A 21,749-nucleotide genomic window follows, 5' to 3' on the forward strand; every position below is an offset into this window, starting at 1 on the left:
ACTGGCCTGAATGATGGCCAGGTTCGGGCACTCGATACTCGTATGCATCTAACTGTCTTTCGGACGGAGATTAGAGTCGGTGCATCGCTCAAGTCACTATATATGGACGACTCGAAGTACGATGCAGAACACTCGAAAAAGCTCACCTCGCACGCGAAAGTCGAGACCAAAACAGACACATAACGAACAGGCAGAGGATGGCACAGAACAACGCAGGTAAAATGTTCAAAAACAAGGCGGCTTGGTTGATGGGCAACAAAGTGAGACCTCTTGTGGTCAAATCGGCGCCATATACTCCTCCCAAGATGGACGAGATTGTCATCAGGAACGGAGCAGTGGCGATCAATCCGGTCGACGTCATGATACAAAAGGTTGGCTCCCAGATGGCATTCCCTTGGGTCAAGTACCCTTATATCTTGGGAGTTGACACTGCTGGGGAGGTCGTTGAAGTTGGCTCCAAGGTGACGCGATTCAAAGTGGGAGATCGTGTCCTCGGTCAGACTCTGGGTGGTGATAAGAACCGAAGTGGAGCGCCGGAATGCTCCTTTCAAGACTACGTTGTCTTGCTCGCAGATATGACTTCACATATCCCAGACGATTTGTCCTATGAAAAGGCATGTGTGCTGCCCCTCGGGCTTGGGACAGCAGCGTGTGGCCTATATCAAACAGACCAAATGGCACTTGCGCTGCCCACGAAGAATCCAGCGCCAACGGGGAAGACGATACTCATCTGGGGAGGCTCAACAAGCGTGGGGAGCAATGCCATCCAGCTGGCAGTTGCTTCCGGGTACGAAGTCTTCGCCACAGCCTCGCCCAAGAACTTTGCATACGTTCGCTCCTTGGGTGCAACCAAAGTATTCGACTATAACAGCCCGACGGTGGTTCCGGATATTGTCCAAGCATTCCAAGGCAAGACCACTGCTGGAGCAATGTGGCTCGGGAAGGGATCAGGCACGGTATGCATGGACATCATGAGTCAGTGCAGAGGCAACAAAGTTGTCTCATTGGCGGCATACCCCATGCCTCCAGAGACTCCAACAAGAATGGTTATGCTCACAATCGTGTACTATTATCTCTCGGGACAAATAGCACTTTGGCTCAAATCGAAGCGCTATGGTGTCAAATACGCATTCGTTTTCGGGACGACCCTCGCTTTCAACGGCATCGGCAAGGCGGTCTATCAAGATTTCTTACCGGAAGCCTTGAGAGATAACAAATACACTGTGGCTCCCGACCCGCTTGTTGTTGGGAAAGGTCTGGAGAATATTCAAGCTGCGATGGATTTGTTGGGTCAAGGCGTCTCGGCCAAGAAGATTGTTGTAAATCTGGAGTAGGGATATGGATAGGAGCCCGGAATAATTGATATGTAATATATACAGGCAGGATATGGCACAGTGACATCCAGCAAGGGTCCGTGTGGTTGTAAAGGCCGACGAGTCTTGAATTCATTTCTTATTGGCTTTAATTAACGTTCCCGTCACTTCCCCATCAAATGTCGTATTTAAATAAATGCGGGGGAAATTTCAACGTCACCTGAGACCCGGACCTCAACGAGCTCGAACATCAATTCACAAAACATCTACAATCAATTCGGGCATCGTGATAGCCCTGTTTTGGAATAATCAAGAAGGCCTCCTCAGATACAATACTTGGAACTCAAGATGTTCTCCGGATTCATACCCCGGTCGCTGCCCACCTTTGGGTTCGGCCGAGGGGGATCAGGCGAGCCCATCAAGATTCCAGCCGTTGAGATCCACGACGTCGAACTCCTGAGTGACAAACGGGGCCGGAGGCTGAAACATCTCCTCCGCTTGAATCATGCCACATTCTCGATATTGTACAATCACTTGAGATTCCACAATCACACTCCACATGTGAGAGGTTTCCCCTTATGTCTGCCGCTTAAATGAGCTAGCTTGCTTACCATTTCCTGTCACCGGCCTAGCATCTAGGCTCTGGCTACCTTCTAGGCGGCACTGCAGAGCATCTCAACGATATATATGAAGACACGGTGGCCAACGACACACATGATCCCTGGGTAGATTCCCCGTCCGAGATCGCCATCCACGATTACCGCGACTACCTGGGCAAACGCGAATATCAGCGAGCGTGGGTGGACTTTTTCGAAGATCAGCTGGTTCTTGACGGCTATGAGTGGAAAGAAGTCGTTGGCCGGTTTCTCTACGAGCGTGGCTCCAAGGGCTCGGCCACTGAATGGCCGTTGTTCAACGCGCTTGTTGCTGGGCTGGGCCATCCGCTCATCCACCTCGGCTATGCTTTTGAGCTGAACAGCCGCGAGGTGGCGATGGAGGCTTTGGGCCTCGCGGCAACATGCTACGACCCTAAGCTTGCCGGTCTCCTGGAGCGCGCACCGGCAACCCAGCCACCGGATGCCACGAACGATTTATTCGAAGTCTTTGATCGTGTCCACGGCGACAAGAGACTTGACGGTATCTTTGACGAATATGGTGGTGATAATCTATCACGTCTCCTGGCCGACGAAAAATTGACATCTATCCTACTTGAACACTGGTCTTCATGGAAGATAGTGGACCCAACGAAAGACTTCGCACAATCACAACAGCTCGCTACGAATCTACTTATTGCCAGCGGGCCATCCGTGGGAGGACATGGCTATGACTTCTTCCTCGTCCATCTTCTGACCACGTCTCATGCGGTCCGGATTCTGATCCCCTTCATCCCTGCTGAATACCATGTCAAACTGGTCCGGGAGTGGCTCCTGATCACGATCGCAATCTACATTGCACAACTCCGCCCGGCCGTCAAGAAATCGTTCGTCACGGATTTCGACCTGAAGGGCCGAGACTGGGAATTCGCCGAACGTACAGCACTGGAGGGGAAGAAGAAATTCGATGCCCATTTCGTCAAAGCGATTCGAGCGATGAAGGAAGCGCATAAGTTGTGGGGCGATCCGAAAGGAGCGGAGAACTTCTTCCTCAAGGCCGCCGTGAGGCTTGCCAGCGAATTTGATGGGTGGGGAGGGTTTGGAGCCGAGGACGAGGAGGCCGAGCGGGATGTGGAGGAGGAGTTGAAACGAAGACGTGCGAGGTAGTAGGTTTATGAATTTGATATGGAGAAGGAATTGATTATATGCTCGAACGAAATTGTGGAAATGGGTCTAGCAAATTTTAATACAACTGCGACCGATGGAAGGCTCGCACTAAATAGCTAAATTGCCCAACTACCTGCCAAGTGTGCCAACACTATTCGACCAAATGCAGAATTTAGTTCTCATAATCGTAATTGAATTCATTCGCAATGTCAAAAAGAAACATGGTTTCTTCGAACCAAGACTTGGGATCTCGCTCCAAAAAGTCATAGAACACAAAGCGACACAAGACTTCTTCGATCTCGGCCCATGCCGTTAAGCCCATGGAACGTGCCTGCCGAGCAAACATTTGGCTGAACCAGAATTTCGACTGGTCTTCATTGAAATTGAGCTTGCTTGACGTGTTCCGATACTCATAACGAGCGCCGTAAAAGAAGACCCAGAGGAAAGCAGTTTTGTAGCGGTCCATATCTTGGGGCGAGCACCACCTCAGAGCATTCTTCATCGTGGTCCGAAGGCATCCAATAATCGTGAGGTGCATACTATCACGGTGGTCTCCTCCATACACAGTTGCTTGATGTATCCCCCAACGATGTAGGTATAAAGTGGTCAGAGCAAAACTTTCTTCGGCATATCTTTGTGCTGGACTCATCGTTGGAGTATTTGCCGCAGACAAGTCGAGATACGCACTGACCAGGACACCCAGGTCAAACATGGAATATGTAGACAGACAGCTGAAAATAGCATCACAACGCTCAAAATCGACGGGGTCATGAAGATTGATCGGGGTTTTGCGAATGGCGAGGTAACGGCGGAGTCGAATACATGCTGTCCTTGTGGACGACATACAGATGGAGCTGTCCAGATCCAGATATTCCAGCGACACAATTGGAAGTTCCGGCTCTCCACGACTCCACCAAAACTTCGAAAGTTGATGTGGAACCCAGGTCTCGAAGTTGAAAAAGGGTCTACGCATGTGTGAGACAGCGACTTCCGTGTCGTTGCTGATAAGCGTCAAGAACAATGTCCGGATCTGGTTGGTCCCCTCTGTGATCCTGTTGAATAGGCGTCGAATGATCTCCGCATGGACTTTTGCAGCAGTCAGATCCCGTTCCTTACATGATGCTCTGAACAATGACACGATCTGGGCTAACACGGCGATATCGGGTTGTGAGTCGAGCCGCAGTGCGCTGAGCTTGTCTTTCAAGATACTGATGCTTCTAATTTTCATCGATAAGCCCATGACGGCGATTTCTCGTGCTGTCTCCTTGGAGCAATAACGCGCCATGACTGTTGCGTAGCTGCCTGCCCATGCAAGTGCCCGCCCTTCATCATTGAGTTCCTCTTTCATGGAAATCCAAGCCTTATCGGCATTGCGCCTACCCATTACTTTGAAGCCCTCGGCTATTGTGATGATCCTTGGAGGCGCGTCACACAGCTGCTTCACAAAGGAGGTGATGTAAATTCCTGGTAGGTAGGCATCTCTGATGAACGTGATGAGTTGATTAATCCGAGGAGTAATCAAGATACCTTGAGCACTAAATGGGTCCGAACTCCCACCAGGTAGTACTTGCACAGGAGAAGGAGTTGTATTGACCATGTGTACTGGTACTCGTCGAGGACTTGCCGTCAGAGATTTGCCCCGAGTCCTCTGATCGTCAGGACTGTTTTCAACATGGCTCTGTTCCGTGTAAAAGACATATGAAGGCGTCCCGGCGAAGCAATACGGAACTAGACAGTGTCAGAAGAGCTAGGAGGACCGACAGAATCGAAGAAATCCGGACCTTTGCAATGTCCCCTCAAGAAATCCTGCTGCTTCCGCCTCCGTCTGGCGTGAGAAATCTTGGCGGCATGAGATCTCAGCTTGGCAGAGATCAATTCTCTTTCTTTGATTGAGCTACCAGACACTTGGGCAATGAATTTGAAGTTTCCATGTTCAGGAGGCCTCATGCCAGAACACAACCTGGCGAAAATGATTATGTGTCAGATCCCTGGTGGCTTTGGCTGTGGCTGTGGCTGAGTGGCTTTGCAGATCATTCAGCATGTTCTTATGAGGTGCTCAGTCGAGCCTTAAATATGACACGTGTTGACTGGTATTCTCGCCACAGCCCATTTTTAGCACGGCATGTCAGTGAGGAGGTGAAAACTTTCCGCCAGCAGCGTTATCTAGCTTTGTGACATGGCGTAGAGTCTAGCCCAGAAAGTCAGGAACACCCGTTGGCGAGGGTCGTTCGAACGAAGGATCATGACCTGCGAGAAGACGGATCGGAGCCTGACCCAAGAAGTCAGGAATATGCGTTGGCCGTAGGATCACAGCCCCCAATATCTAGCTCAAGGAAAATTGAAGTGCGAGTACGAGATAGAGACGGAAGGGGTCTGATAATAGTGTATGGGATGAGGTCCGTGGAGATGTAGTGGGAGAATTATTTGGATGGTACGCAATGAGATCCGGAGACGTCATGAACCGGATGTTGTCCAGCCGGTCTGTAACGGGCACACCGATGGGCCCTTGGCACCCGAGACTTACCGGCACTGGTTACCTAAGGTAGGTAGTTAATTGCCTGGAACTTAATTAACCGGTTAGTGGGAATTAATATCTCTAGGTATCCTTACCTAAACCGCGCCTGGTTATTTAGGCAGATGCCCCTGTCCAGGTATCTGAGGGTTGACCTAATGAAGAAACCCCGACTGCCCGAAGGCAGTGCGGAGAACAGGTCCCTCAGGCTCATTAGGTAAATGCCTCTTAGAGACCCAAGTTAGGCTCCTCATCGAGAGATTGGAAGTCCTGTCCTCGTTCGTGTGAAGACGACCATTTACACATGTCGCACATGAGTATCAAGAATGACACTTCTTAGGTTCAAAACTCGCGAGCAGCAGACTCAGCTCGGAGGCCATGATGCGAATTGCCAATTGGCAGCCAAGGGCAAACAACGGTCGGATGCAGACCTTTCAGCTGAAGGTATCACTCGACTCTCATCAACGTGAACCATGACCCAGTCGATACTATTTGGCTGAAACCTTACCTTCACGGTGACCCGTTCCCTGGACAATGTGGTTCAGCGGGTGAAACAACAAACTTCAAAGTTGATGCCTCACAAATATCACTCTTCTGTCCGAGTTCAAACCAACGGGCCTTGCCAAAGCTGTTCCTGCCTCGACTTGGAATGGCCACAAAGACCAAGGGGTGAAGAGTTTCTTCCCTCGATCGGTCCAACTGGAGCCTCAAAACCTCTTCATTGTTCTCGTATCACAGCCTGAGGACCTCACAGTTGACTTTGGTGACTTTGAGCAAACTTCAGGCATCCACGCAATCAGGCAGTATCCAGGCAATTTGTAGGCAATTTTCACCCTCAGTTGTACCCTCCGGCAATAAATATTCCATTTGTGCATCTACCTTTTTCCATACTCTTCCCTTTCTCCTCCCCTATCGCATATCTCCTGACTTCTAGGTATCAAGGATCCTCGAGGTCCTTTCGAAGCTGATATTCTCTCGCGGAACCCGCCCTTGGCAAAGGGTGACACTTGCCATTTGTTCTGATCCGCCTCCTCATTTCATCTAGTTTTCTCCAAGATGGGCGACGCTTCTTCACCGCCACGGACTGCGACAGCAACACCGGATCGGTTTGCTTCAGTCTTGCCGTCCATCCCTCTCCGCATCATCACCCACAACATTCGCTATGCCTCAGAAGATCCCGAGGATTCTGAACTTCGTTGGCCCGGTCGCTATCCCAAACTTTCCGCGCACTTCAAGTACCATACCCGACCCGGATTTACTCCTCCCTCGACGCTAGTCTCGATGCAGGAAGTCTTGTATCCACAACTACAAGACCTCCTACGGACCACCTTCAACTCCAATGTCGTTGCCGAGGACAATGACTGGTACAGTGTTGGTGTAGGTCGTCTGGATGGCAAAAGAGGAGGCGAGCACTCCCCGATCTTCTACCGCCGATCTGCCTGGACTCTCATCCACTCCAATACCATCTGGCTCAACGAAACTGGGGCCGTCGGTAAGAAAGGTTGGGACGCTAGTAGTGTCCGGATCTTGACCATTGCTGTCCTTGAGTCCAATCTACCAGCCAGCAAGGGCAGGACCATCCTGGCACTGAACACCCATCTCGATGATTTTTCAGCAGTCGCCCGCCGGGAAGGGGCACAAATCATCCTCAATGCTACCTCGACCCTGAAGAAGCAATTCCCAGCCATCAGTTTCGTTTACCTGAGTGGAGACCTCAATTCCCCTCCTCATGATGGAGCATACAAGCTGCTCAACCAATGTGGATCCGGGTTCATCGACGCCCGACGCTTGATCAAGGAAGAGGACGTCTATGGTGATGAATTGACCTTCACGGAATTCCCTTTCGATGAAACAGCCAAGGGGTTGCGAAGGATCGACTATGTTCATCTGGGCATCAAAGACGATGGGGACGAGGCTGACGTCGAGGCGGAGAGACAAAAAGTACGGAGTTGTGTCAAAGGGTACGGAGTACTTCCGAATCGTTTCGATGATCGTGTATGGATGACCGACCATCGCGCAGTGGTGGTGGATCTCGTAATCTGATCTGATGGCCATGTCACTATTATTTCGGGTCAGTCTCATCTGGATTCAGCGTGGGGGATTTCGAGAAATGGTCTTTGAGGGGCCAATCCTCAAGGCGTTCTGTGGGGTAGCTGTAAAATCTTCTTTCTCGATACGAGTCACTGGGCTGAGAATTGCATTTCATGATCTGATTAGGAGCTGATAGAAAGGCGTCGGCTGAGGGATGAACGGCTTCCTAATTAGTTCATTAGAACACGTTCGCGTGAAAAAAAAGTTCTAGATTGTTAGCACGGGGCGAAAAATAGAACAATGTACTGAGCACAACCAGGTGTCTGAGTTCTTCAATCTGTGTTTTCATAGGTAGGTAATACCATACCACAGTCTAAAAGGATAAGTCAGCATGACCAGCGCCGAACGATCCACGTGTTTCGTGTTTATGTAGCGAGCGACAGCCTGAACCGAAAGCCCCGAAGGCCAACAGCCGAGCGAGCGAGTAGTAGTCCCGTTTCCATCCTCTCCTCTCCTCTCCTACCTACGCAGCCTTGCCGAACAGCGCCCCGAGGCCATCTCCGCTCGACAACCCAGTGTGTCCACCGCGCGGGCCAGCACCAAGGCTCGCAGGTCCAGAGGCGACTGGGACGACCTTCTTCTTCCCCCAGAAATCATGGTCGTAGGTCATCGGCATCGAAGACGCCGCACTCTCGCCTGCCTCAACGCCGGGCGCAACATGCGGCGTCACCAGGTCAATACCCCGTCCGCCGCCCGCGCTCGTACTGTAGTACATCGGGTTCTGGCGTGGGGGGAGCGGGCGTAGGTTGAAGTCGTAGTCGTAGTCGTACTTGGTTCCGTGCTCGTAGTCGGGAGTTTTGTGGTAGTTAGGATTGTAATTGTGCATGTGCGCATATATGGTGCTGTCGAAGCTACTGGGTCCAGTGGTTGGTGTGGCGCTCATGCTGGCGCTCGTGAGGCTCGGGGTGGTGGAGATCGTGGAGACCGTGGTGCTGGTGGAGCCCACTGTATTGTATTGTACATTGTTATTGGTGATGAGGCTATCTTTGGTCTCATCCACGCTGGGGGTATCACATTTTGGGGTGGGGATCATTATCATAGCATCTGCATTGGCATTGAAGGCGTTGTTCATGTTCTGGTGGAATTGTGACAGGTAGCGAAATGCTTCAGAGGTCTTGCGGTGGCCGTCTCCTAATTTCGGCTTCCATTCGGTGGGGTCAAGATCTGACTTGTGTCCATGCATGTCAGGAGGTATCCGGAGGAGGACCGGTGAGGAGTGATTTGGTGATGCCACGATGGCGCTCGAGGAACGCATGTGGAGCGCTGGGCGAGGGGACGACGGTGTTGACATGGATGTTGGTCGCAGGAGACTTGCGGATAGTGGTTTCACGCTGTCTTTGCGACGACACGCCTCGCTGCAGTAGAGAAGTGAGTTGCTGGGCGTCGTGATTTGTTTCTCGCACATTGCACTAGAAATTGGAGTGTTTGTCAGTCCCACGAACTATCGAACACAGCTGGGAAGAAGGGAGGAATTGACTGGGGGCTTGCCCGTACCAGAACTGCAAGAAACTAGCAGCCATGACTTCTTTGTCCTTCACCCTCAAGTTGGTGGAGGGAATGCCGCGTGCGTTGATCGAGTCACTGAGGGTACTCATTCGTTTTAGAGGTTTGCTTGGACGTGGCTCTTTTTTCTTGGTATGCCTGCCATGACTTGGAATGGGTTTAGTGTTGATGGAACTTGTCTCCATTGGGAGCGGTGAGGGAATAATATTGAGGGAGTACAAATAGAGGGTTTGACATGAATGAGATGTGGTGTTGTTGGGCAGCTGAATCGGATTCTGGCTGCACACCGCAATCTCAGTCCCAATGCGAAAGCTGAGGTGCAAGCCTAAGGCGAAGACAGGAAGTCAAAGCCCCCAGATGTCGTGTGCCCACTGCCCGCCCGCGCCCACAACTGGTCTGCCTGCTGGAGGGGGAATGGACGAGGGGGCGGCCAGCAAGCGATAAGCCTCCATGTCGGTCCCATATCGGAATCAGACGATAGAGAGGCAGGGTAGGCAAAGCCTGGAGATGCAAGGACTACCATGATTGCAAATGATGTAGCTAATGCTTAAACGTCGGTCAGCCCCCACTAAATTCTCTCACAATAGGCAAGCGCCAGGCGATAAGCTCGGCGCTAGACAGGTTTAGGCACCTGATAAGGTACATATCCAGGTACATCATCCCTGGACTGGAATTTGTGTTTGCACATGCTCAGCCTGATCAACACAGCCTTGACATGACTCATCATCAACCTGGGGAATTTGTGTTTCCATAATCTCAAAATCCATGACCATCATGTCTGAGTCTGAGTCTCCTGAAGAAAGCCATCTGGGACTCCTCGTGCTGCAACTGCCCCATTGCGACCGACATAACACCCCAGCATACCACTCCAGGCAAAGCCATAATCCTTCAGCTCCTGGAGTTTCTTGTAGGCTGCCGCCGTTGCAAACCCAATACCAGTAGCTGGATCACGATATCGGACCGGTAGAGCAGTGATAGGACATAGATCTTGACTATGTTTGAGTGACTTCACTGTTTTTCCGAGTTTCCGCTGATTGTAGAATAATGAATAATCCTGTCGCGCTTGACTGCTCAGCCCATCGAACTTTTCCAATATGACGAGGTTTCGAGTAGAATATCCAACCACAGGTTCGGGCAGAACCTCACTGGTCTTTGCCTCTAGAGGTGGCTGCTCCAATGGCTCGCTTTTGACAACATCGCTGCCGATTACCGTCGGCGTTGGTGGTATTGATGATGATGATGTTGATGCTCCTGATGGTGCCGATAGTTGTGTGGTCTTCACCACATCCTTTGAATGGACGGCATCGTCTGGGCGAACTCCTTCGGCTTCTGGTGCTGGTGCTGGCAGAGGTACTGGTGGCGCAGGTGGTGGCACCTGGGCTGTCACAGCTGTGTTCGGAATCGCATTCTTTTGCGGATGTGGTTCGACATTCGACGGGGTGATTTGGCTGGTCGCTGGAACACCCGCCGTTGTGTTGATGGATTCACCTGCCGCATCATCCATCATTGGTACATCAGGATCCTTTCGTTCTGCCATCGTTGGACCAGAGGGACGTTTTTCGTCGACCGATCCCTTGAGAGGTATGGGCGCACCTTCGTCCATGGAGGCGTACTCAAAGATACCCTGGAGAAGAGAGACTGCTGGTGCTGTGGGGGAGTTAGTTATTGGGTCTGGTTCCGGGGCGTCTGCTGTCTTCTGAGGCTCAGAAATCTTATCGTTAGTTGGTGGACCCGTTTGTGCTGCAGTCGACATCTCCCTTGTTTCTGGGACCGCGCTGGCAGTTGCAGAGCCGTCCGCTGCATTTTCCTGACTAGATCCTGCACTTTCGGGCTTCGTCTCTGGGAGCACAACGGGTGGAAGATTGTTCTCTGTCTTCTTTGGATCGGCATCTGGCTGGGTCACTCCTGGTGGAAGTGGCATCCCAGCTGGCTGCACTGTTTCGGATGTGTTGTTTGCAGCGTTCTTTTCAGCAGCTAGTCTTTCGAGTTCTGCCTTGGTCTTCCTTCCAGGCTTCTTCTTCGTTATCGTTCCACCTGTATCATTGCCTCCTTCCAGAACATCTCCTCCGTCCTTCGTACCAATCTTGTTCAGTCGAGGACCAATCCATGTGGCTTTTGCGCTCCACCAACTGACCACAGGACCTTCCAGCTTACGATTCTTGAGCGCTGCCAATTTTGCCGCTTGTTCCTCTTGTCTCTTCTTTTCTGTTGCTTCCCATCGGTTCAGGCTTTTAGCATTCTGCCTCTCAGTCCTAGCTGCCTCAGCTAGACGATCGGCTTGTGTCAATTCCTTTGGTGCATCTTCTGCTCGTTCGCGATCTCTTTTCTCCTTCAATGCCTTCAACTTCTTACTCTGTGCCTCACTCTCCTTCAACCGCTGAATCGTTTCTGCTCGGTGGGCAATGGTTTGTTTTCGTAGAGAGCTTCGGCCCGAGTCTTGCGCATGTACCCAAGTCACTCTTTCCTTTTTCTTAGAAGGCTTCGATTTGGCTGCCGGTAGATTTGGCTGCGTGGGATCTGTCTTAAGCTTTTTGCGCAGGCCAGAAACACTGGTCAATGCTAGGTCTGCCTTGCGTTTTTTGGATCTTTCGTCCTTGGCCTGCTTCACTATCTCTTTCTCACCCTCAAGATCATCTGCTGCAGCGTTGGGACCTTGATCATCGTCATCGCTGGACGACATATCAGCCTCATCGTCTCCATCGTCACTCTTGAATTCTTCGTCCACTTCGTCTTCATTGTCGGCGAATAAAAGTGCAACTTCATCAGGATCGTCTTCTGCTGGGGCTTCTTCTAGTATGGTTTCTCGATCGTAACGGTTGCCTGCTGTCTTTCTTCGCTCACGGCCGGCAACAAGGGATTCAATAGGCTCTTCATCGGATTCATTTTCGCTGGAGTCGCTATCCGATAATTGTGGGGTGTCTTGAGTCCCATCTTCGTCAGACATTTTGACAGAATACAGTCGTTTTCACAGACTCATGAACGGCAGTCTCGGACTTCTGGGATAATCGTTGCGTTGTAAATTTGATTCGGATTTAATTGTGAAGAGATGCCCTGCCAAATCGGCAGAGACGAGCGCCGGATAATTATTCCGCCGATATCAAGCCACTTTACGCGTCCATGCGCGCCCTGAGACGCGTTCGACGAGTTACGGTGTCATAGACAAAGATCCTCGGTTGAGGCCATTCAATTTTCTTCACAACCTTTTGTGCCTACACATTTCACATTATGACTCGAGGTCGGAAGCCTGTTTCGGCTACTAATTCTTCTCTGCAGGCTGAAAGCCCGGCAAGCAAGAAACGCAAGAGAGATGAGACTGATCCTAACGAAATCACCCCGACAGGTAAACGGACGAACAACGTCTTGATGGACAGTCCACGATCTTCGCGCCGCTCACGACCAGTTGCGGCCAGCAGTGTCGTCAAGGAAGAACAGATATCTAACGTCCAAGTGTCTCAGAATGGTTCCATAACTATAAAAGAGTCGGAGGAAATCGATATCTCGATCCAGAAACCCCTGGGCAGCAAAGCGAGAAAATCGAAGGCTACGAAAGCCGAACTAGTAGATGAACAAGGATCGGGGAGTGAGGGAGACGTCAGACCTAAACAAAAGAGCAAGGCAAAAGCCAAACCGGTCTCAGACGAAGGAGACGAAGCTGCAGACGCAACCAAATCCAAACGAAAACGCAAGACGCAGGAAGAGAAGGACGCAGAAGCAATGCCTCTAGCAGCTCGGACAATCGGGTCGAAGATGTTTGTTGGGGCGCATACGAGCATTGCCAAAGGAGTTGAAAATGCAGTGACGAACTGTCTACACATAGGTGGAAATGCTTTTGCATGCTTTCTCAAGTCTCAGCGGAAATGGGAGAACCCTCCATTACAAGATGTCAATCGAGATGCATTCCACAAAGCCTTGGTCGAGCACAAATACGACGGAATGAAGCATGTTGTTCCACATGGGAGTTACCTCGTCAATCTGGCAAATGCCGATAAAGATAAAGCTAAGCAATCATATGATGCATTTATCGACGATCTAAGACGGTGCGAAGCTCTAGGGATCAAGTATTACAACTTCCATCCAGGAGGCGCTGGCACTAGCTCAGTCAGTGAAGCAATTGGACGACTTGCAGCCAACTTGAATCGAGCATTATCCGAGACCAGTACAGTGGTGCCTCTGCTGGAAAATATGGCTGGACATGGCACCCTCCTAGGAGGTCGTTTCTCCGATCTACGTGACGTTATCGCCCAAATCAAGCCAGAATTCAAGTCTCGGATAGGCGTGTGCATTGACACATGTCATGCCTTTGCAGCTGGATACGATTTAAGAACACCAGAGGCATTTCAAAAGACCATGAAAGAATTCGATGATGTGGTGGGAATACAATATCTCAAAGCCATGCATCTCAACGACTCCAAAGCACCCTTTGCCAGCCACCGTGACCTCCACCAGAATATCGGACTGGGGTTTCTCGGACTTCGCGCATTCCACAACGTCATGAACGAGCCGCGCTTTCAGGGTCTTCCACTCATCCTCGAGACACCTTCCGAAAAGGCCGACCCCAGTGATCCAAAGGGCAAGAAGATGATGGAGGACAAATCTGTTTGGGCTAAAGAGATCAAGTTGCTCGAGAGCCTCGTTGACATGGATCCTGAGAGCCAAGATTTCAAATCCTTGGAGAAAGACCTGAGCAACAAGGGCAAAAAAGAGAGAGCAGAAATGCAGGCTCAATTTGACAAGAAGCAGGAGAAGGAGAACAAGAAACTCGCCAAAGACCTTGAAAAAGGCCAGCGAAGTCTGGCCGACATGTTTGCCAAAAACGGTGGTGCACCAGCATCCAAGGCACTTTCCAAGCCCAAAAAGAAATCCAAGCGTGAAACGGAGAGTGATTCGAGCGACCTGAGCTCTGTTGGCGACCTCAGTGATGATGAAGAAGGGCATGTGCATTGATTTCGTATTGTTATAAGAGGGAATTATTCTCTTCGGACAGCACAGAGACGGAGCCAGTTTATGGAATCGGCCGCAGTGTTCGAAAGCTGATGCCTGAACGCTGACCATTCGGTGTCGTGGGTTCGCGTGGAGTCGATGCTCCGTATCTACAGATGCCAACAGTCCTAGACACACAACCCAACGGATTGTATAGGATATTTCAGTGGGCGCATTGTCGAGTGGAACTTCAACTGCGATCGGTGATCACTCAGAGATATCACCATCGGTGATAACCAATGTCAGGACCGAAAGAGGACGTGGTACATCGGAGAGCCGATATGGTACTCGTTTATCTGTGTTTATACTTATGTATTGGAGGTGGACAGGTCATCACCTGGTACCTAATGCCATGTATGTGTATTACTCTGTCTCTATTCTCCAGCTAGACTTCTTCATCCAAAGCTTAGATACCTCGTCCTAGAGAAACGCCAAACCCCACACATAAGTCCAACATACACCACATCTACCAGTCCCCAACCTTGTTCAAATAAACCTTCATCCCATTTCTAGGCTTGGCCGTAATGCCACCCTTGATGATGATCTGTTCCTCGGGATCGACCAACTCACACTCAAAACTGCCGACGAATGCAGCAATCAGGGCGGCGAACTCGGCCTGCGCGAATTTCATACCGATGCAACTGCGCGGACCGTGCAAGAACGTCAGGAACGCGTAGTTGCTCACCGCGCCGCCGGCGTTTGCCTGCCCTGGCGCCATCCACCGCTCAGGCTTGAACTCGCTGGCGTCCTCGCCCCACATCTCGATGTTGTGGTTGGTGGCCCACGGCGCGAGGATCACGGTCGTGTTCTTCGGGATAAAGTGCCCTTGAATTGTCGTGTCGCATGCCGCCTGCCGCAGTGTCAGGGGCACCGGGGAGTAGATTCGCAGGACTTCTTGGCAGAAGGCGTGCAGGTACGGCATGTTGTCGAGGACTTCGTGATCGACGCTGTCGCTGCTGAGGCTGGGGATGTGCGTGTGGATTTCTTGTCGTAGTTTTTTCTGGACGTCTGGGTGTTGGCATAGGAGGTAGGTTGCCCACATGAAAGCTGAGGCGGTGGTTTCGTGGCCCGCGGCGAGGAACGTCATCATGTTGTTAACGAGATCGTCGTCGCTGAAGCCGCCTGATTCCAATGCGACTGAGATGATGTCGGGGTGCATGGGCTCTTTGTTTGCGAGACGTCTTCGCTTCTCTGCAATCAGGTCTCGACATGTTCTTCGTGCAACTTTTGACGCTGCGCCGACCTTGTTGTTGCGACTTAAGGGGAGATTTTGGACGATGAAATCCGGTAGAAAGATTGACAGCAATCCTATGATTTGAGCGGCGCGGTCTGGTTGGAACACAGTGCGATACACCCTGTTGAGCTCGTTATCGGGTGATTTCAATGCTTCGAAATCCTTCCCTAGCCCAGCGACACCGATGATATCAAGTGTCGCACGGCTACCCCACTCACCAACTTCGATTGATGGTTTTGGTTCCGATGACGCTTTCAGCTCTGCTTGGATGGCATGCACCATTTCACGTGACTTGGACCAGAAGATAGGATATAGCTCCTTGACATGCCGAAAATTGAAAGCCGGCATGAGGTTCTTTCGCTGTACTTTGTGCTCGTCGCCTTCAGCGAAAAGAATTCCAATACCCAGGATCTTGCCAATACCAGAACGAATCAAACTCGGCTTAACAAAATCATAGCTCTTGGTGACCAGGACCTCTGCTAAAGCCTTGGGATTGGTCACAAGGACGCGAGGCTTGTTGAACATATGAAGATAGTGGATAAGGCCATCGTTGGGGATTTCATTTGCCCAGCGCCGAGGTGGAATACCAGATGGCTCTGCGACTAGGACTGACCACTGGCCATTGAAGAAAGAACCTCCCGTCGGTCCAGGAAGGTGTCGAAGAGGGCTGATGAATCGTGGCCATATGATGATACTGTAGATTCCATAAACCACCCAATACAAAGAGAATATCGCTAAAGCAGTCAGAGCATAGGAGTGGCGTATCGCAAGGTGTGGGAATAGCCTGACCAGGACTATCGAGGATGCAAGTGATGATATCGCCCAGGTGCGATAGGTGCTCATAAACTCCGGGAATTTGATGTACATTTTGGAAGGTTGGCTCTGGTGAGGTTCCTTTTCCACGATACTTTAATAAGACGGTTGATATTATCTGGTACACTGGGTGAGCACCTTTAGAACTTCAATTTCCTGGAATATAAAAGCCAAGAAGAAGAACTCAAACAACAATTGCCTAGGTAGCAAGATCTGCAGCACAGTAACGGTCCGTATCAAAATACGCACAATGGGTACCTAGGTAGGGAGAGCCAGGCAGCCATGAAACGTGCCAGTCGGGGTTCGCAGTCTGGAACACGATCGCTTAGAGCAGAAATGGAGGAGGTGTCAAGATTGATGATGCAGTGATAGTAAGAGGCGAAACAAGTGGATTCACCTTGCGAGTTGCGACTCTAAAAGGCCGATGGATGACATAAGTACATTGATGGAGCGTCAATTGGATCGATCTTGACTGGCTGGGGGGTTGCAATTCATCCTCGCCTCGGCTACAGGCCGATCGACACCCACCAGCACGGCGTAGGAGTTCCTCCGACCTTAATGAAGTTCTTTGGTAGCATACGTGGCTTCGATCGAAAGGTTTCAATATACGTGACAAGATATCTGACAGCTTTATACAAAGGTACTAGCTAGTATCTCTCCGAAAAACGAGTTTGTCACAAGGTACTCCTAAACTTCAACACACTATTCGAATTACGCTTGTGAATAGCTAGGTGGCATGCTTCTACAAGAGACCGGAGACTTTGGTGATCCAATAAGTTTCCGTGCTGCTTTTGTGTGACACTAGTATAGATTGAGGCTATCCCTCTCTAATAGGAGCTCATGGGGGTAGCCCTTCAGATGGACAATGCTGGAAAAACTGCGAACAGACGCATGGTGAACACCGAGAATCAGACTCACTACCCCTTAAAGTACCTAGATAAAGAGCCCCAGGGAAAGGGGGGCAAGGTGTTGGTGCTCTATAGATTTTCATAGATACCCTTCAAAGGAGGGACAGAGGGACAGAAGTCTCTGAGCATGAAGGCTTTGTGCACACGAAAGGCCTCAACGTCCAGTGCTTCTAATACGGTTTTCTAGAAGACCCAGCTCTTGACCCAGCTCAATTGACATTTACCTAGACCCGTTTATCTCGTACCGGGGCCCTACCGAACAGGTATTTAGAGACCTAGAGGCTAGAGGTGCCCCTTTGGAACTAAAGTCTGTCACGGAAAATCACGTGATTGCGCTAAACCCAGACGGAAGGAGCGGAATCAGACTGGAACAAGAGTTTGTCCGAAAATGCAAGACGCGCAAGACGAGAAATGAGCCCATCCTAAACACGTCGTCTCGTTGCCCATCAATTCCCAGCCGAGGTGGATATTGGTCATTGGATACTGGTATGTATCTCATTGTTTATCTTCAATATCCTTCTTGAGGTGTCGCTGTGATACCTGATGCAAACTGTCAGTTGACGGTGATGATTCTAGTTTCCCAACCACCCCCCATCCACGAAATCATTCACCAGCTGTACCGTACCGCTAAGACGTTGAATCATCATCATTAGGAACACGTCTGGTCGCGATTGGATATCCTGCCATCCTACCCGTCCATATTCTGTGATATGTCATCGCCATGAGTGAATCTCCTAACGGTGCGACTGCTCCTGCTGTGGCTGCGCCACTTGATTCCTCCTCCACTCCTTCCGCTTCCCCCAACAATGTCGATACCATTGCACAAGGCAAGGAAAGAGCAAAAGAAGTTCTAGCAGCCTCAGGCATCGATGTCTCAAAGTCGGACTCTACCTCGACCTCAGATCCTCAAGAGCAAATCACCTTACCCAACCGAAAGCGCAAGCGCGAGACCCCCATCAATCGCATTCAGGCTGAGCAGTATGTCGAACACGAATATCAGTACAAGGGTCTTCTGGCAGACCAAGTGAGCCATCCGAAAATTGTACAGGAGAAGAAACAAGAGCTTGCCCTCTATCAATCTCTACGACCGCGACGAGAACATGACCCCGGTGCCATTTTCGGGGTGGGATATGAAGGCTTCGGTAACCCTCGAACAGACGAAAAGAACCTGCGCGACCCCATCGTCTACCCACGACAGAGAAGACCGGGCAAGAAGAAGACACTACCACCCCATGTCTCCCGCAACGATTTTGTCGTCGCAGCCGAACAGCCTGAAGAACTCATTCCCATTCGTCTTGATATTGACTGGGCCAAGATCAAATTGCGCGACACCTTTACCTGGAATATTCACGATCGCACGTCATCCATCGAATACTTTGCAGAGAAACTCGTTGAGGACTTCGGCCTCGAAGTTCAGAACTGTCGCCCGTTGGTGCAAAGCGTGGTAGCACACATGCGCGAGCAGATTAGTGACTATTGTCCTCAGATCTACGCCGACGATGTCACGGTCGAACCCACCCTACCATATTTTGCCTACAAAAACGATGAAATGCGAATACTCATCAAGTTGAACATCACGATTGGTCAAAACACCCTGATCGACCAATTCGAATGGGAAGTCAACAACCCCTACAATTCTCCCGAGGAATTTGCACGCCAGATGACCAACGATTTGTCGCTGGCCGGAGAGTTCACCACCGCTATTGCTCACTCCATCCGCGAACAGAGTCAACTCTTCTCTAAATCCTTGCACATCACCGGACATCCATTCGACGGTCGGCCAGTGGAAGATCCAGATTTAAGAGACAATTTTCTCCCATCCCCTCTTCTCACCACCTTCAGACCCTACCAAGCTGCAAAGGACTTCACACCTTATATTTACGAGCTCAACGAGGCAGATTTGGAGCGTACAGAACTCTCGATTTCCCGCGAACAACGAAGACAGAAGCGGTCTACAAATCGTCGTGGAGGTCCTGCTCTTCCAGATTTGAAAGATCGACAACGAACTATAAGATCGCTCGTTGTCTCTTCAGTCATTCCTGGTGGTGCCTTGTCGATGGAAGAAAGTCGCATCTTCAGAGTGCCCAAAGCTACGCGAAGATCGGCTCGTGCAACTGGCCAACGGGATGGTTTCGAGGATTCGGACGATTCGGACAGTGACGATTCAGCTCCTGATTCTCCAGCAATCCCCACCCACCTACTGCAACAGGGAACTGCTCGAACTAGGGGCATCAGAAATGCGGCTCTCTCTGCCACCGCCGGAATTCGATCCAACTTGAGCGGGTTCGCCTCTGCACGTTCCGCCACCCCAGACTCCATCACCCCGTCACATCATGATTCACGAACCTCGGCCAGAAAGAAGGACTACAAGGAAGAGAGTGATGACGAATCAATTCCAGAGAAACTCGTTGTGGTTCTGAAGGTTGGAAAGGCTAAACTTCGAGAGTTCTCGCGAGCACAGCGACTCAAAGATAGGGGTGCTCTGATTTCCAACCATGGTAGTCCGTTACCAGGAACTCACTCTAGATCTGTATCATCCGCACCACTCAACCTTGCAGCTATGCCACCTCCACCATCGCCAGTGCCAGCACCTGCAGAGATTCCTGGGGCTGTTGATGCTACTCACCATCCTCCAAGTTCCTCGCACCCAGCTGTGAGTCCACATTCTTCGACGTGAAATGGTATGAAATTCTGCTAATCCAATGAATGTAGCCTCCATCTCCGGATTGGCTTGCACAGGATCTTGACCGTCTCCGGAAGATTTATCCCAACGATAATTTCGAAGCTGTGATGAAACACACTGCAGTTGACCCCAAGACACACAAAGTCATGCCGGTCAATGAGACGACTCGTGCTTTCCCTCACAAATATGTACCCAGAATCAGATGTGGAGACTGTACTGGCAAAGGTGAGCACACTCGGTTTAGACTTGATCATTCCCCACTCAACATGGCTAATCAAAACGCAGTTTACATTCCAGGTCTAGGTGATGGATTGAATGCACAAAACTTTGAATCCCATCTGAAGAATCGCAACCACCGGGCGGCTGTGGACGCACGACTAGCCAAGGCTGCGGGTGCATAAGGCTGCTGTATGAAACATATTATACATTAGAATAACCCATGATGAACGTCCTCAATAGATTGACGTTTGATTTGGATCAAGTCTGTTACATAAACCAAACACATTGAGCGCTTTCCCATTCTTCTCAGTGTTTCAATAATGATAGGGATTGGAGAAAGTCTAAGTAATGGCCTACGTACGTTGTCCCTGAACGGTGTCGCTGCTACTAGAAGTGGCCTGGAAGTAGCATCAAGTTACAAGAGCATGGGATACCAGATACCTAGGTAGTAGATGTAAGTCATCCACTTGACCACGTCGAGAGTGGCGGGGGGCAAGAATTACCAGTGTCCCAGGCTCAGGAGCAGTCCATTCACAGGGTAATACTCTGTAAGCGCACAACTTGACTACTTGAAAGCTACAGCAACCGTCGTGGCATATTTATGCGCCCAACTCTGTTGCAAGTACTCGTACGAATACTTCCTATTTGGCATCTGGAGAGCTAGTCCAGAGCAACCCAAGCCGCTGGTGTTGGAAAAGACGGCAAGGCCATCCATCGGCCAAAGCGACCTGGGTCAAGCGAGACCACTGACGCCACCAAATGATGTGATCCCAAGGTTTCTTGGTAAGATGACAAGCTCCACTCGTGCGCAAACCAAGAGCTATCAAGCATGCCCATCCGAGAAGCAAGCAACCCGACAAGCACTGTAGCGTGGGTCATGCATTGCTTTCGAATTCTCCTGCCAACCTAGACTCCCGAGTCTCCCGTGGCCCCTTCATGCTGCCTGTACTCCGTATGCATTGTATTACTGTCTCAAGTGGCTAAAACATCCAGTTCATACCTAGGCTACGAGTCTATCCCACTCTTCCAGTCCTAGGCCCGGGAGGAACGTGGTATTCAGAGTTACGAGGCGTTCGGTCCCGAGCTCAGCACTTACCAAAATGTAGCCTTATCTCAATCACGCCATGCTCTAGGCCTGTGATAGGCCTTGTCGCCAGAAGAATCATTTCTTCTCGCTGATGCTGGCTGCGGATGCATGAAAATGTTTTTTTCGTTGACATACCCTGTCATGTATAAGTAGGAAGGCTGTCTCGCTTCTCAAGCTCACGCGAGCCGCCTTTCGACCTTCCAGTTTACGCGCTCCTATTTCATCTGCCTAACTTCCCACGGTTCAATCCTTGTATATCACGAAACGATGGCGTCACCACCGTATCCCGATGAGAAGAAAGTCACTCCTAGCACCGATGCTTTCGAATCTGATGGCAGTTCCATCGATACCATCACGGCGCTGGTAGCTGAGGGTGAGTGTTTTCCAAATGCTTAACGTTTGCCGCAGCAAGCTCACAAGATCACAGACCACCAACATGAGATCAAGCTGCGCACAATGTCGTGGCAGAAGGCTGCATGGCTGCTGGCTGGAGACCAAGTATGCCTTGCAATCATGGCCCAAACATGGTCGCTCTCAGTTCTAGGCTGGGTGCCTGGCATCATCACGATGGTTGTAGCCGGCGTTCTGTTCTGGATCACTTCCATCACCATGCACAAGTTCATCATGAAACACCCTCAGATCAAGG

General features: G+C 50.6%; 10 protein-coding genes across 10 annotated transcripts in view; 6 read left to right on the forward strand and 4 right to left on the reverse strand.

The window, feature by feature from the left end:
• Positions 1-197: 197 nt before the first annotated feature.
• Positions 198-1,334, forward strand: LTR84_003863 (uncharacterized protein; the record flags this gene model as incomplete). Its single annotated transcript, XM_064847446.1, has 1 exon — positions 198-1,334. One exon carries the CDS (start codon positions 198-200, stop codon positions 1,332-1,334), a length of 1,137 nt encoding a protein of 378 aa, XP_064705167.1.
• Positions 1,335-1,661: 327 nt separating this feature from the next.
• Positions 1,662-3,073, forward strand: LTR84_003864 (uncharacterized protein; the record flags this gene model as incomplete). Its single annotated transcript, XM_064847447.1, has 2 exons — positions 1,662-1,874; positions 1,946-3,073. The coding sequence occupies 2 exons, from the start codon at positions 1,662-1,664 to the stop codon at positions 3,071-3,073; spliced, it is 1,341 nt and encodes a 446-aa protein (XP_064705168.1).
• Positions 3,074-3,245: 172 nt separating this feature from the next.
• LTR84_003865 (uncharacterized protein) lies at positions 3,246-4,670 on the reverse strand (the record flags this gene model as incomplete). The annotated part of the gene is made up of 1 exon (XM_064847448.1): positions 3,246-4,670. The coding sequence occupies one exon, from the start codon at positions 4,668-4,670 to the stop codon at positions 3,246-3,248; it is 1,425 nt and encodes a 474-aa protein (XP_064705169.1).
• A 1,971-nt stretch (positions 4,671-6,641) lies between these two features.
• On the forward strand, positions 6,642-7,628 carry LTR84_003866 (uncharacterized protein; the record flags this gene model as incomplete). Its single annotated transcript, XM_064847449.1, has 1 exon — positions 6,642-7,628. One exon carries the CDS (start codon positions 6,642-6,644, stop codon positions 7,626-7,628), a length of 987 nt encoding a protein of 328 aa, XP_064705170.1.
• Positions 7,629-8,139: 511 nt separating this feature from the next.
• On the reverse strand, positions 8,140-9,364 carry LTR84_003867 (uncharacterized protein; the record flags this gene model as incomplete). Its single annotated transcript, XM_064847450.1, has 2 exons — positions 8,140-9,085; positions 9,171-9,364. 2 exons carry the CDS (start codon positions 9,362-9,364, stop codon positions 8,140-8,142), a joined length of 1,140 nt encoding a protein of 379 aa, XP_064705171.1.
• A 587-nt stretch (positions 9,365-9,951) lies between these two features.
• Positions 9,952-12,123, reverse strand: LTR84_003868 (uncharacterized protein; the record flags this gene model as incomplete). The annotated part of the gene is made up of 1 exon (XM_064847451.1): positions 9,952-12,123. One exon carries the CDS (start codon positions 12,121-12,123, stop codon positions 9,952-9,954), a length of 2,172 nt encoding a protein of 723 aa, XP_064705172.1.
• Positions 12,124-12,404: 281 nt separating this feature from the next.
• Positions 12,405-14,123, forward strand: LTR84_003869 (uncharacterized protein; the record flags this gene model as incomplete). Its single annotated transcript, XM_064847452.1, has 1 exon — positions 12,405-14,123. One exon carries the CDS (start codon positions 12,405-12,407, stop codon positions 14,121-14,123), a length of 1,719 nt encoding a protein of 572 aa, XP_064705173.1.
• A 502-nt stretch (positions 14,124-14,625) lies between these two features.
• Positions 14,626-16,260, reverse strand: LTR84_003870 (uncharacterized protein; the record flags this gene model as incomplete). Its single annotated transcript, XM_064847453.1, has 1 exon — positions 14,626-16,260. The coding sequence occupies one exon, from the start codon at positions 16,258-16,260 to the stop codon at positions 14,626-14,628; it is 1,635 nt and encodes a 544-aa protein (XP_064705174.1).
• A 1,575-nt stretch (positions 16,261-17,835) lies between these two features.
• On the forward strand, positions 17,836-20,198 carry LTR84_003871 (uncharacterized protein; the record flags this gene model as incomplete). The annotated part of the gene is made up of 3 exons (XM_064847454.1): positions 17,836-19,767; positions 19,827-20,022; positions 20,083-20,198. The coding sequence occupies 3 exons, from the start codon at positions 17,836-17,838 to the stop codon at positions 20,196-20,198; spliced, it is 2,244 nt and encodes a 747-aa protein (XP_064705175.1).
• A 1,293-nt stretch (positions 20,199-21,491) lies between these two features.
• LTR84_003872 (uncharacterized protein) overlaps positions 21,492-21,749 on the forward strand; it is a gene marked incomplete at both ends in the record, with an annotated part of 1,346 nt that continues 1,088 nt past the window's right edge. The window contains 2 exon segments of the mRNA XM_064847455.1: positions 21,492-21,500; positions 21,512-21,749. The exon segment at positions 21,512-21,749 is cut by the window's right edge and continues 1,088 nt beyond it. Of these exon segments, the coding sequence (XP_064705176.1) occupies positions 21,492-21,500; positions 21,512-21,749 (247 nt within the window).

Source organism: Exophiala bonariae (genome assembly GCF_035927105.1).
Source record: "Exophiala bonariae strain CCFEE 5792 chromosome Unknown scaffold_17, whole genome shotgun sequence".
NCBI classification, from domain to species: domain Eukaryota; kingdom Fungi; phylum Ascomycota; class Eurotiomycetes; order Chaetothyriales; family Herpotrichiellaceae; genus Exophiala; species Exophiala bonariae.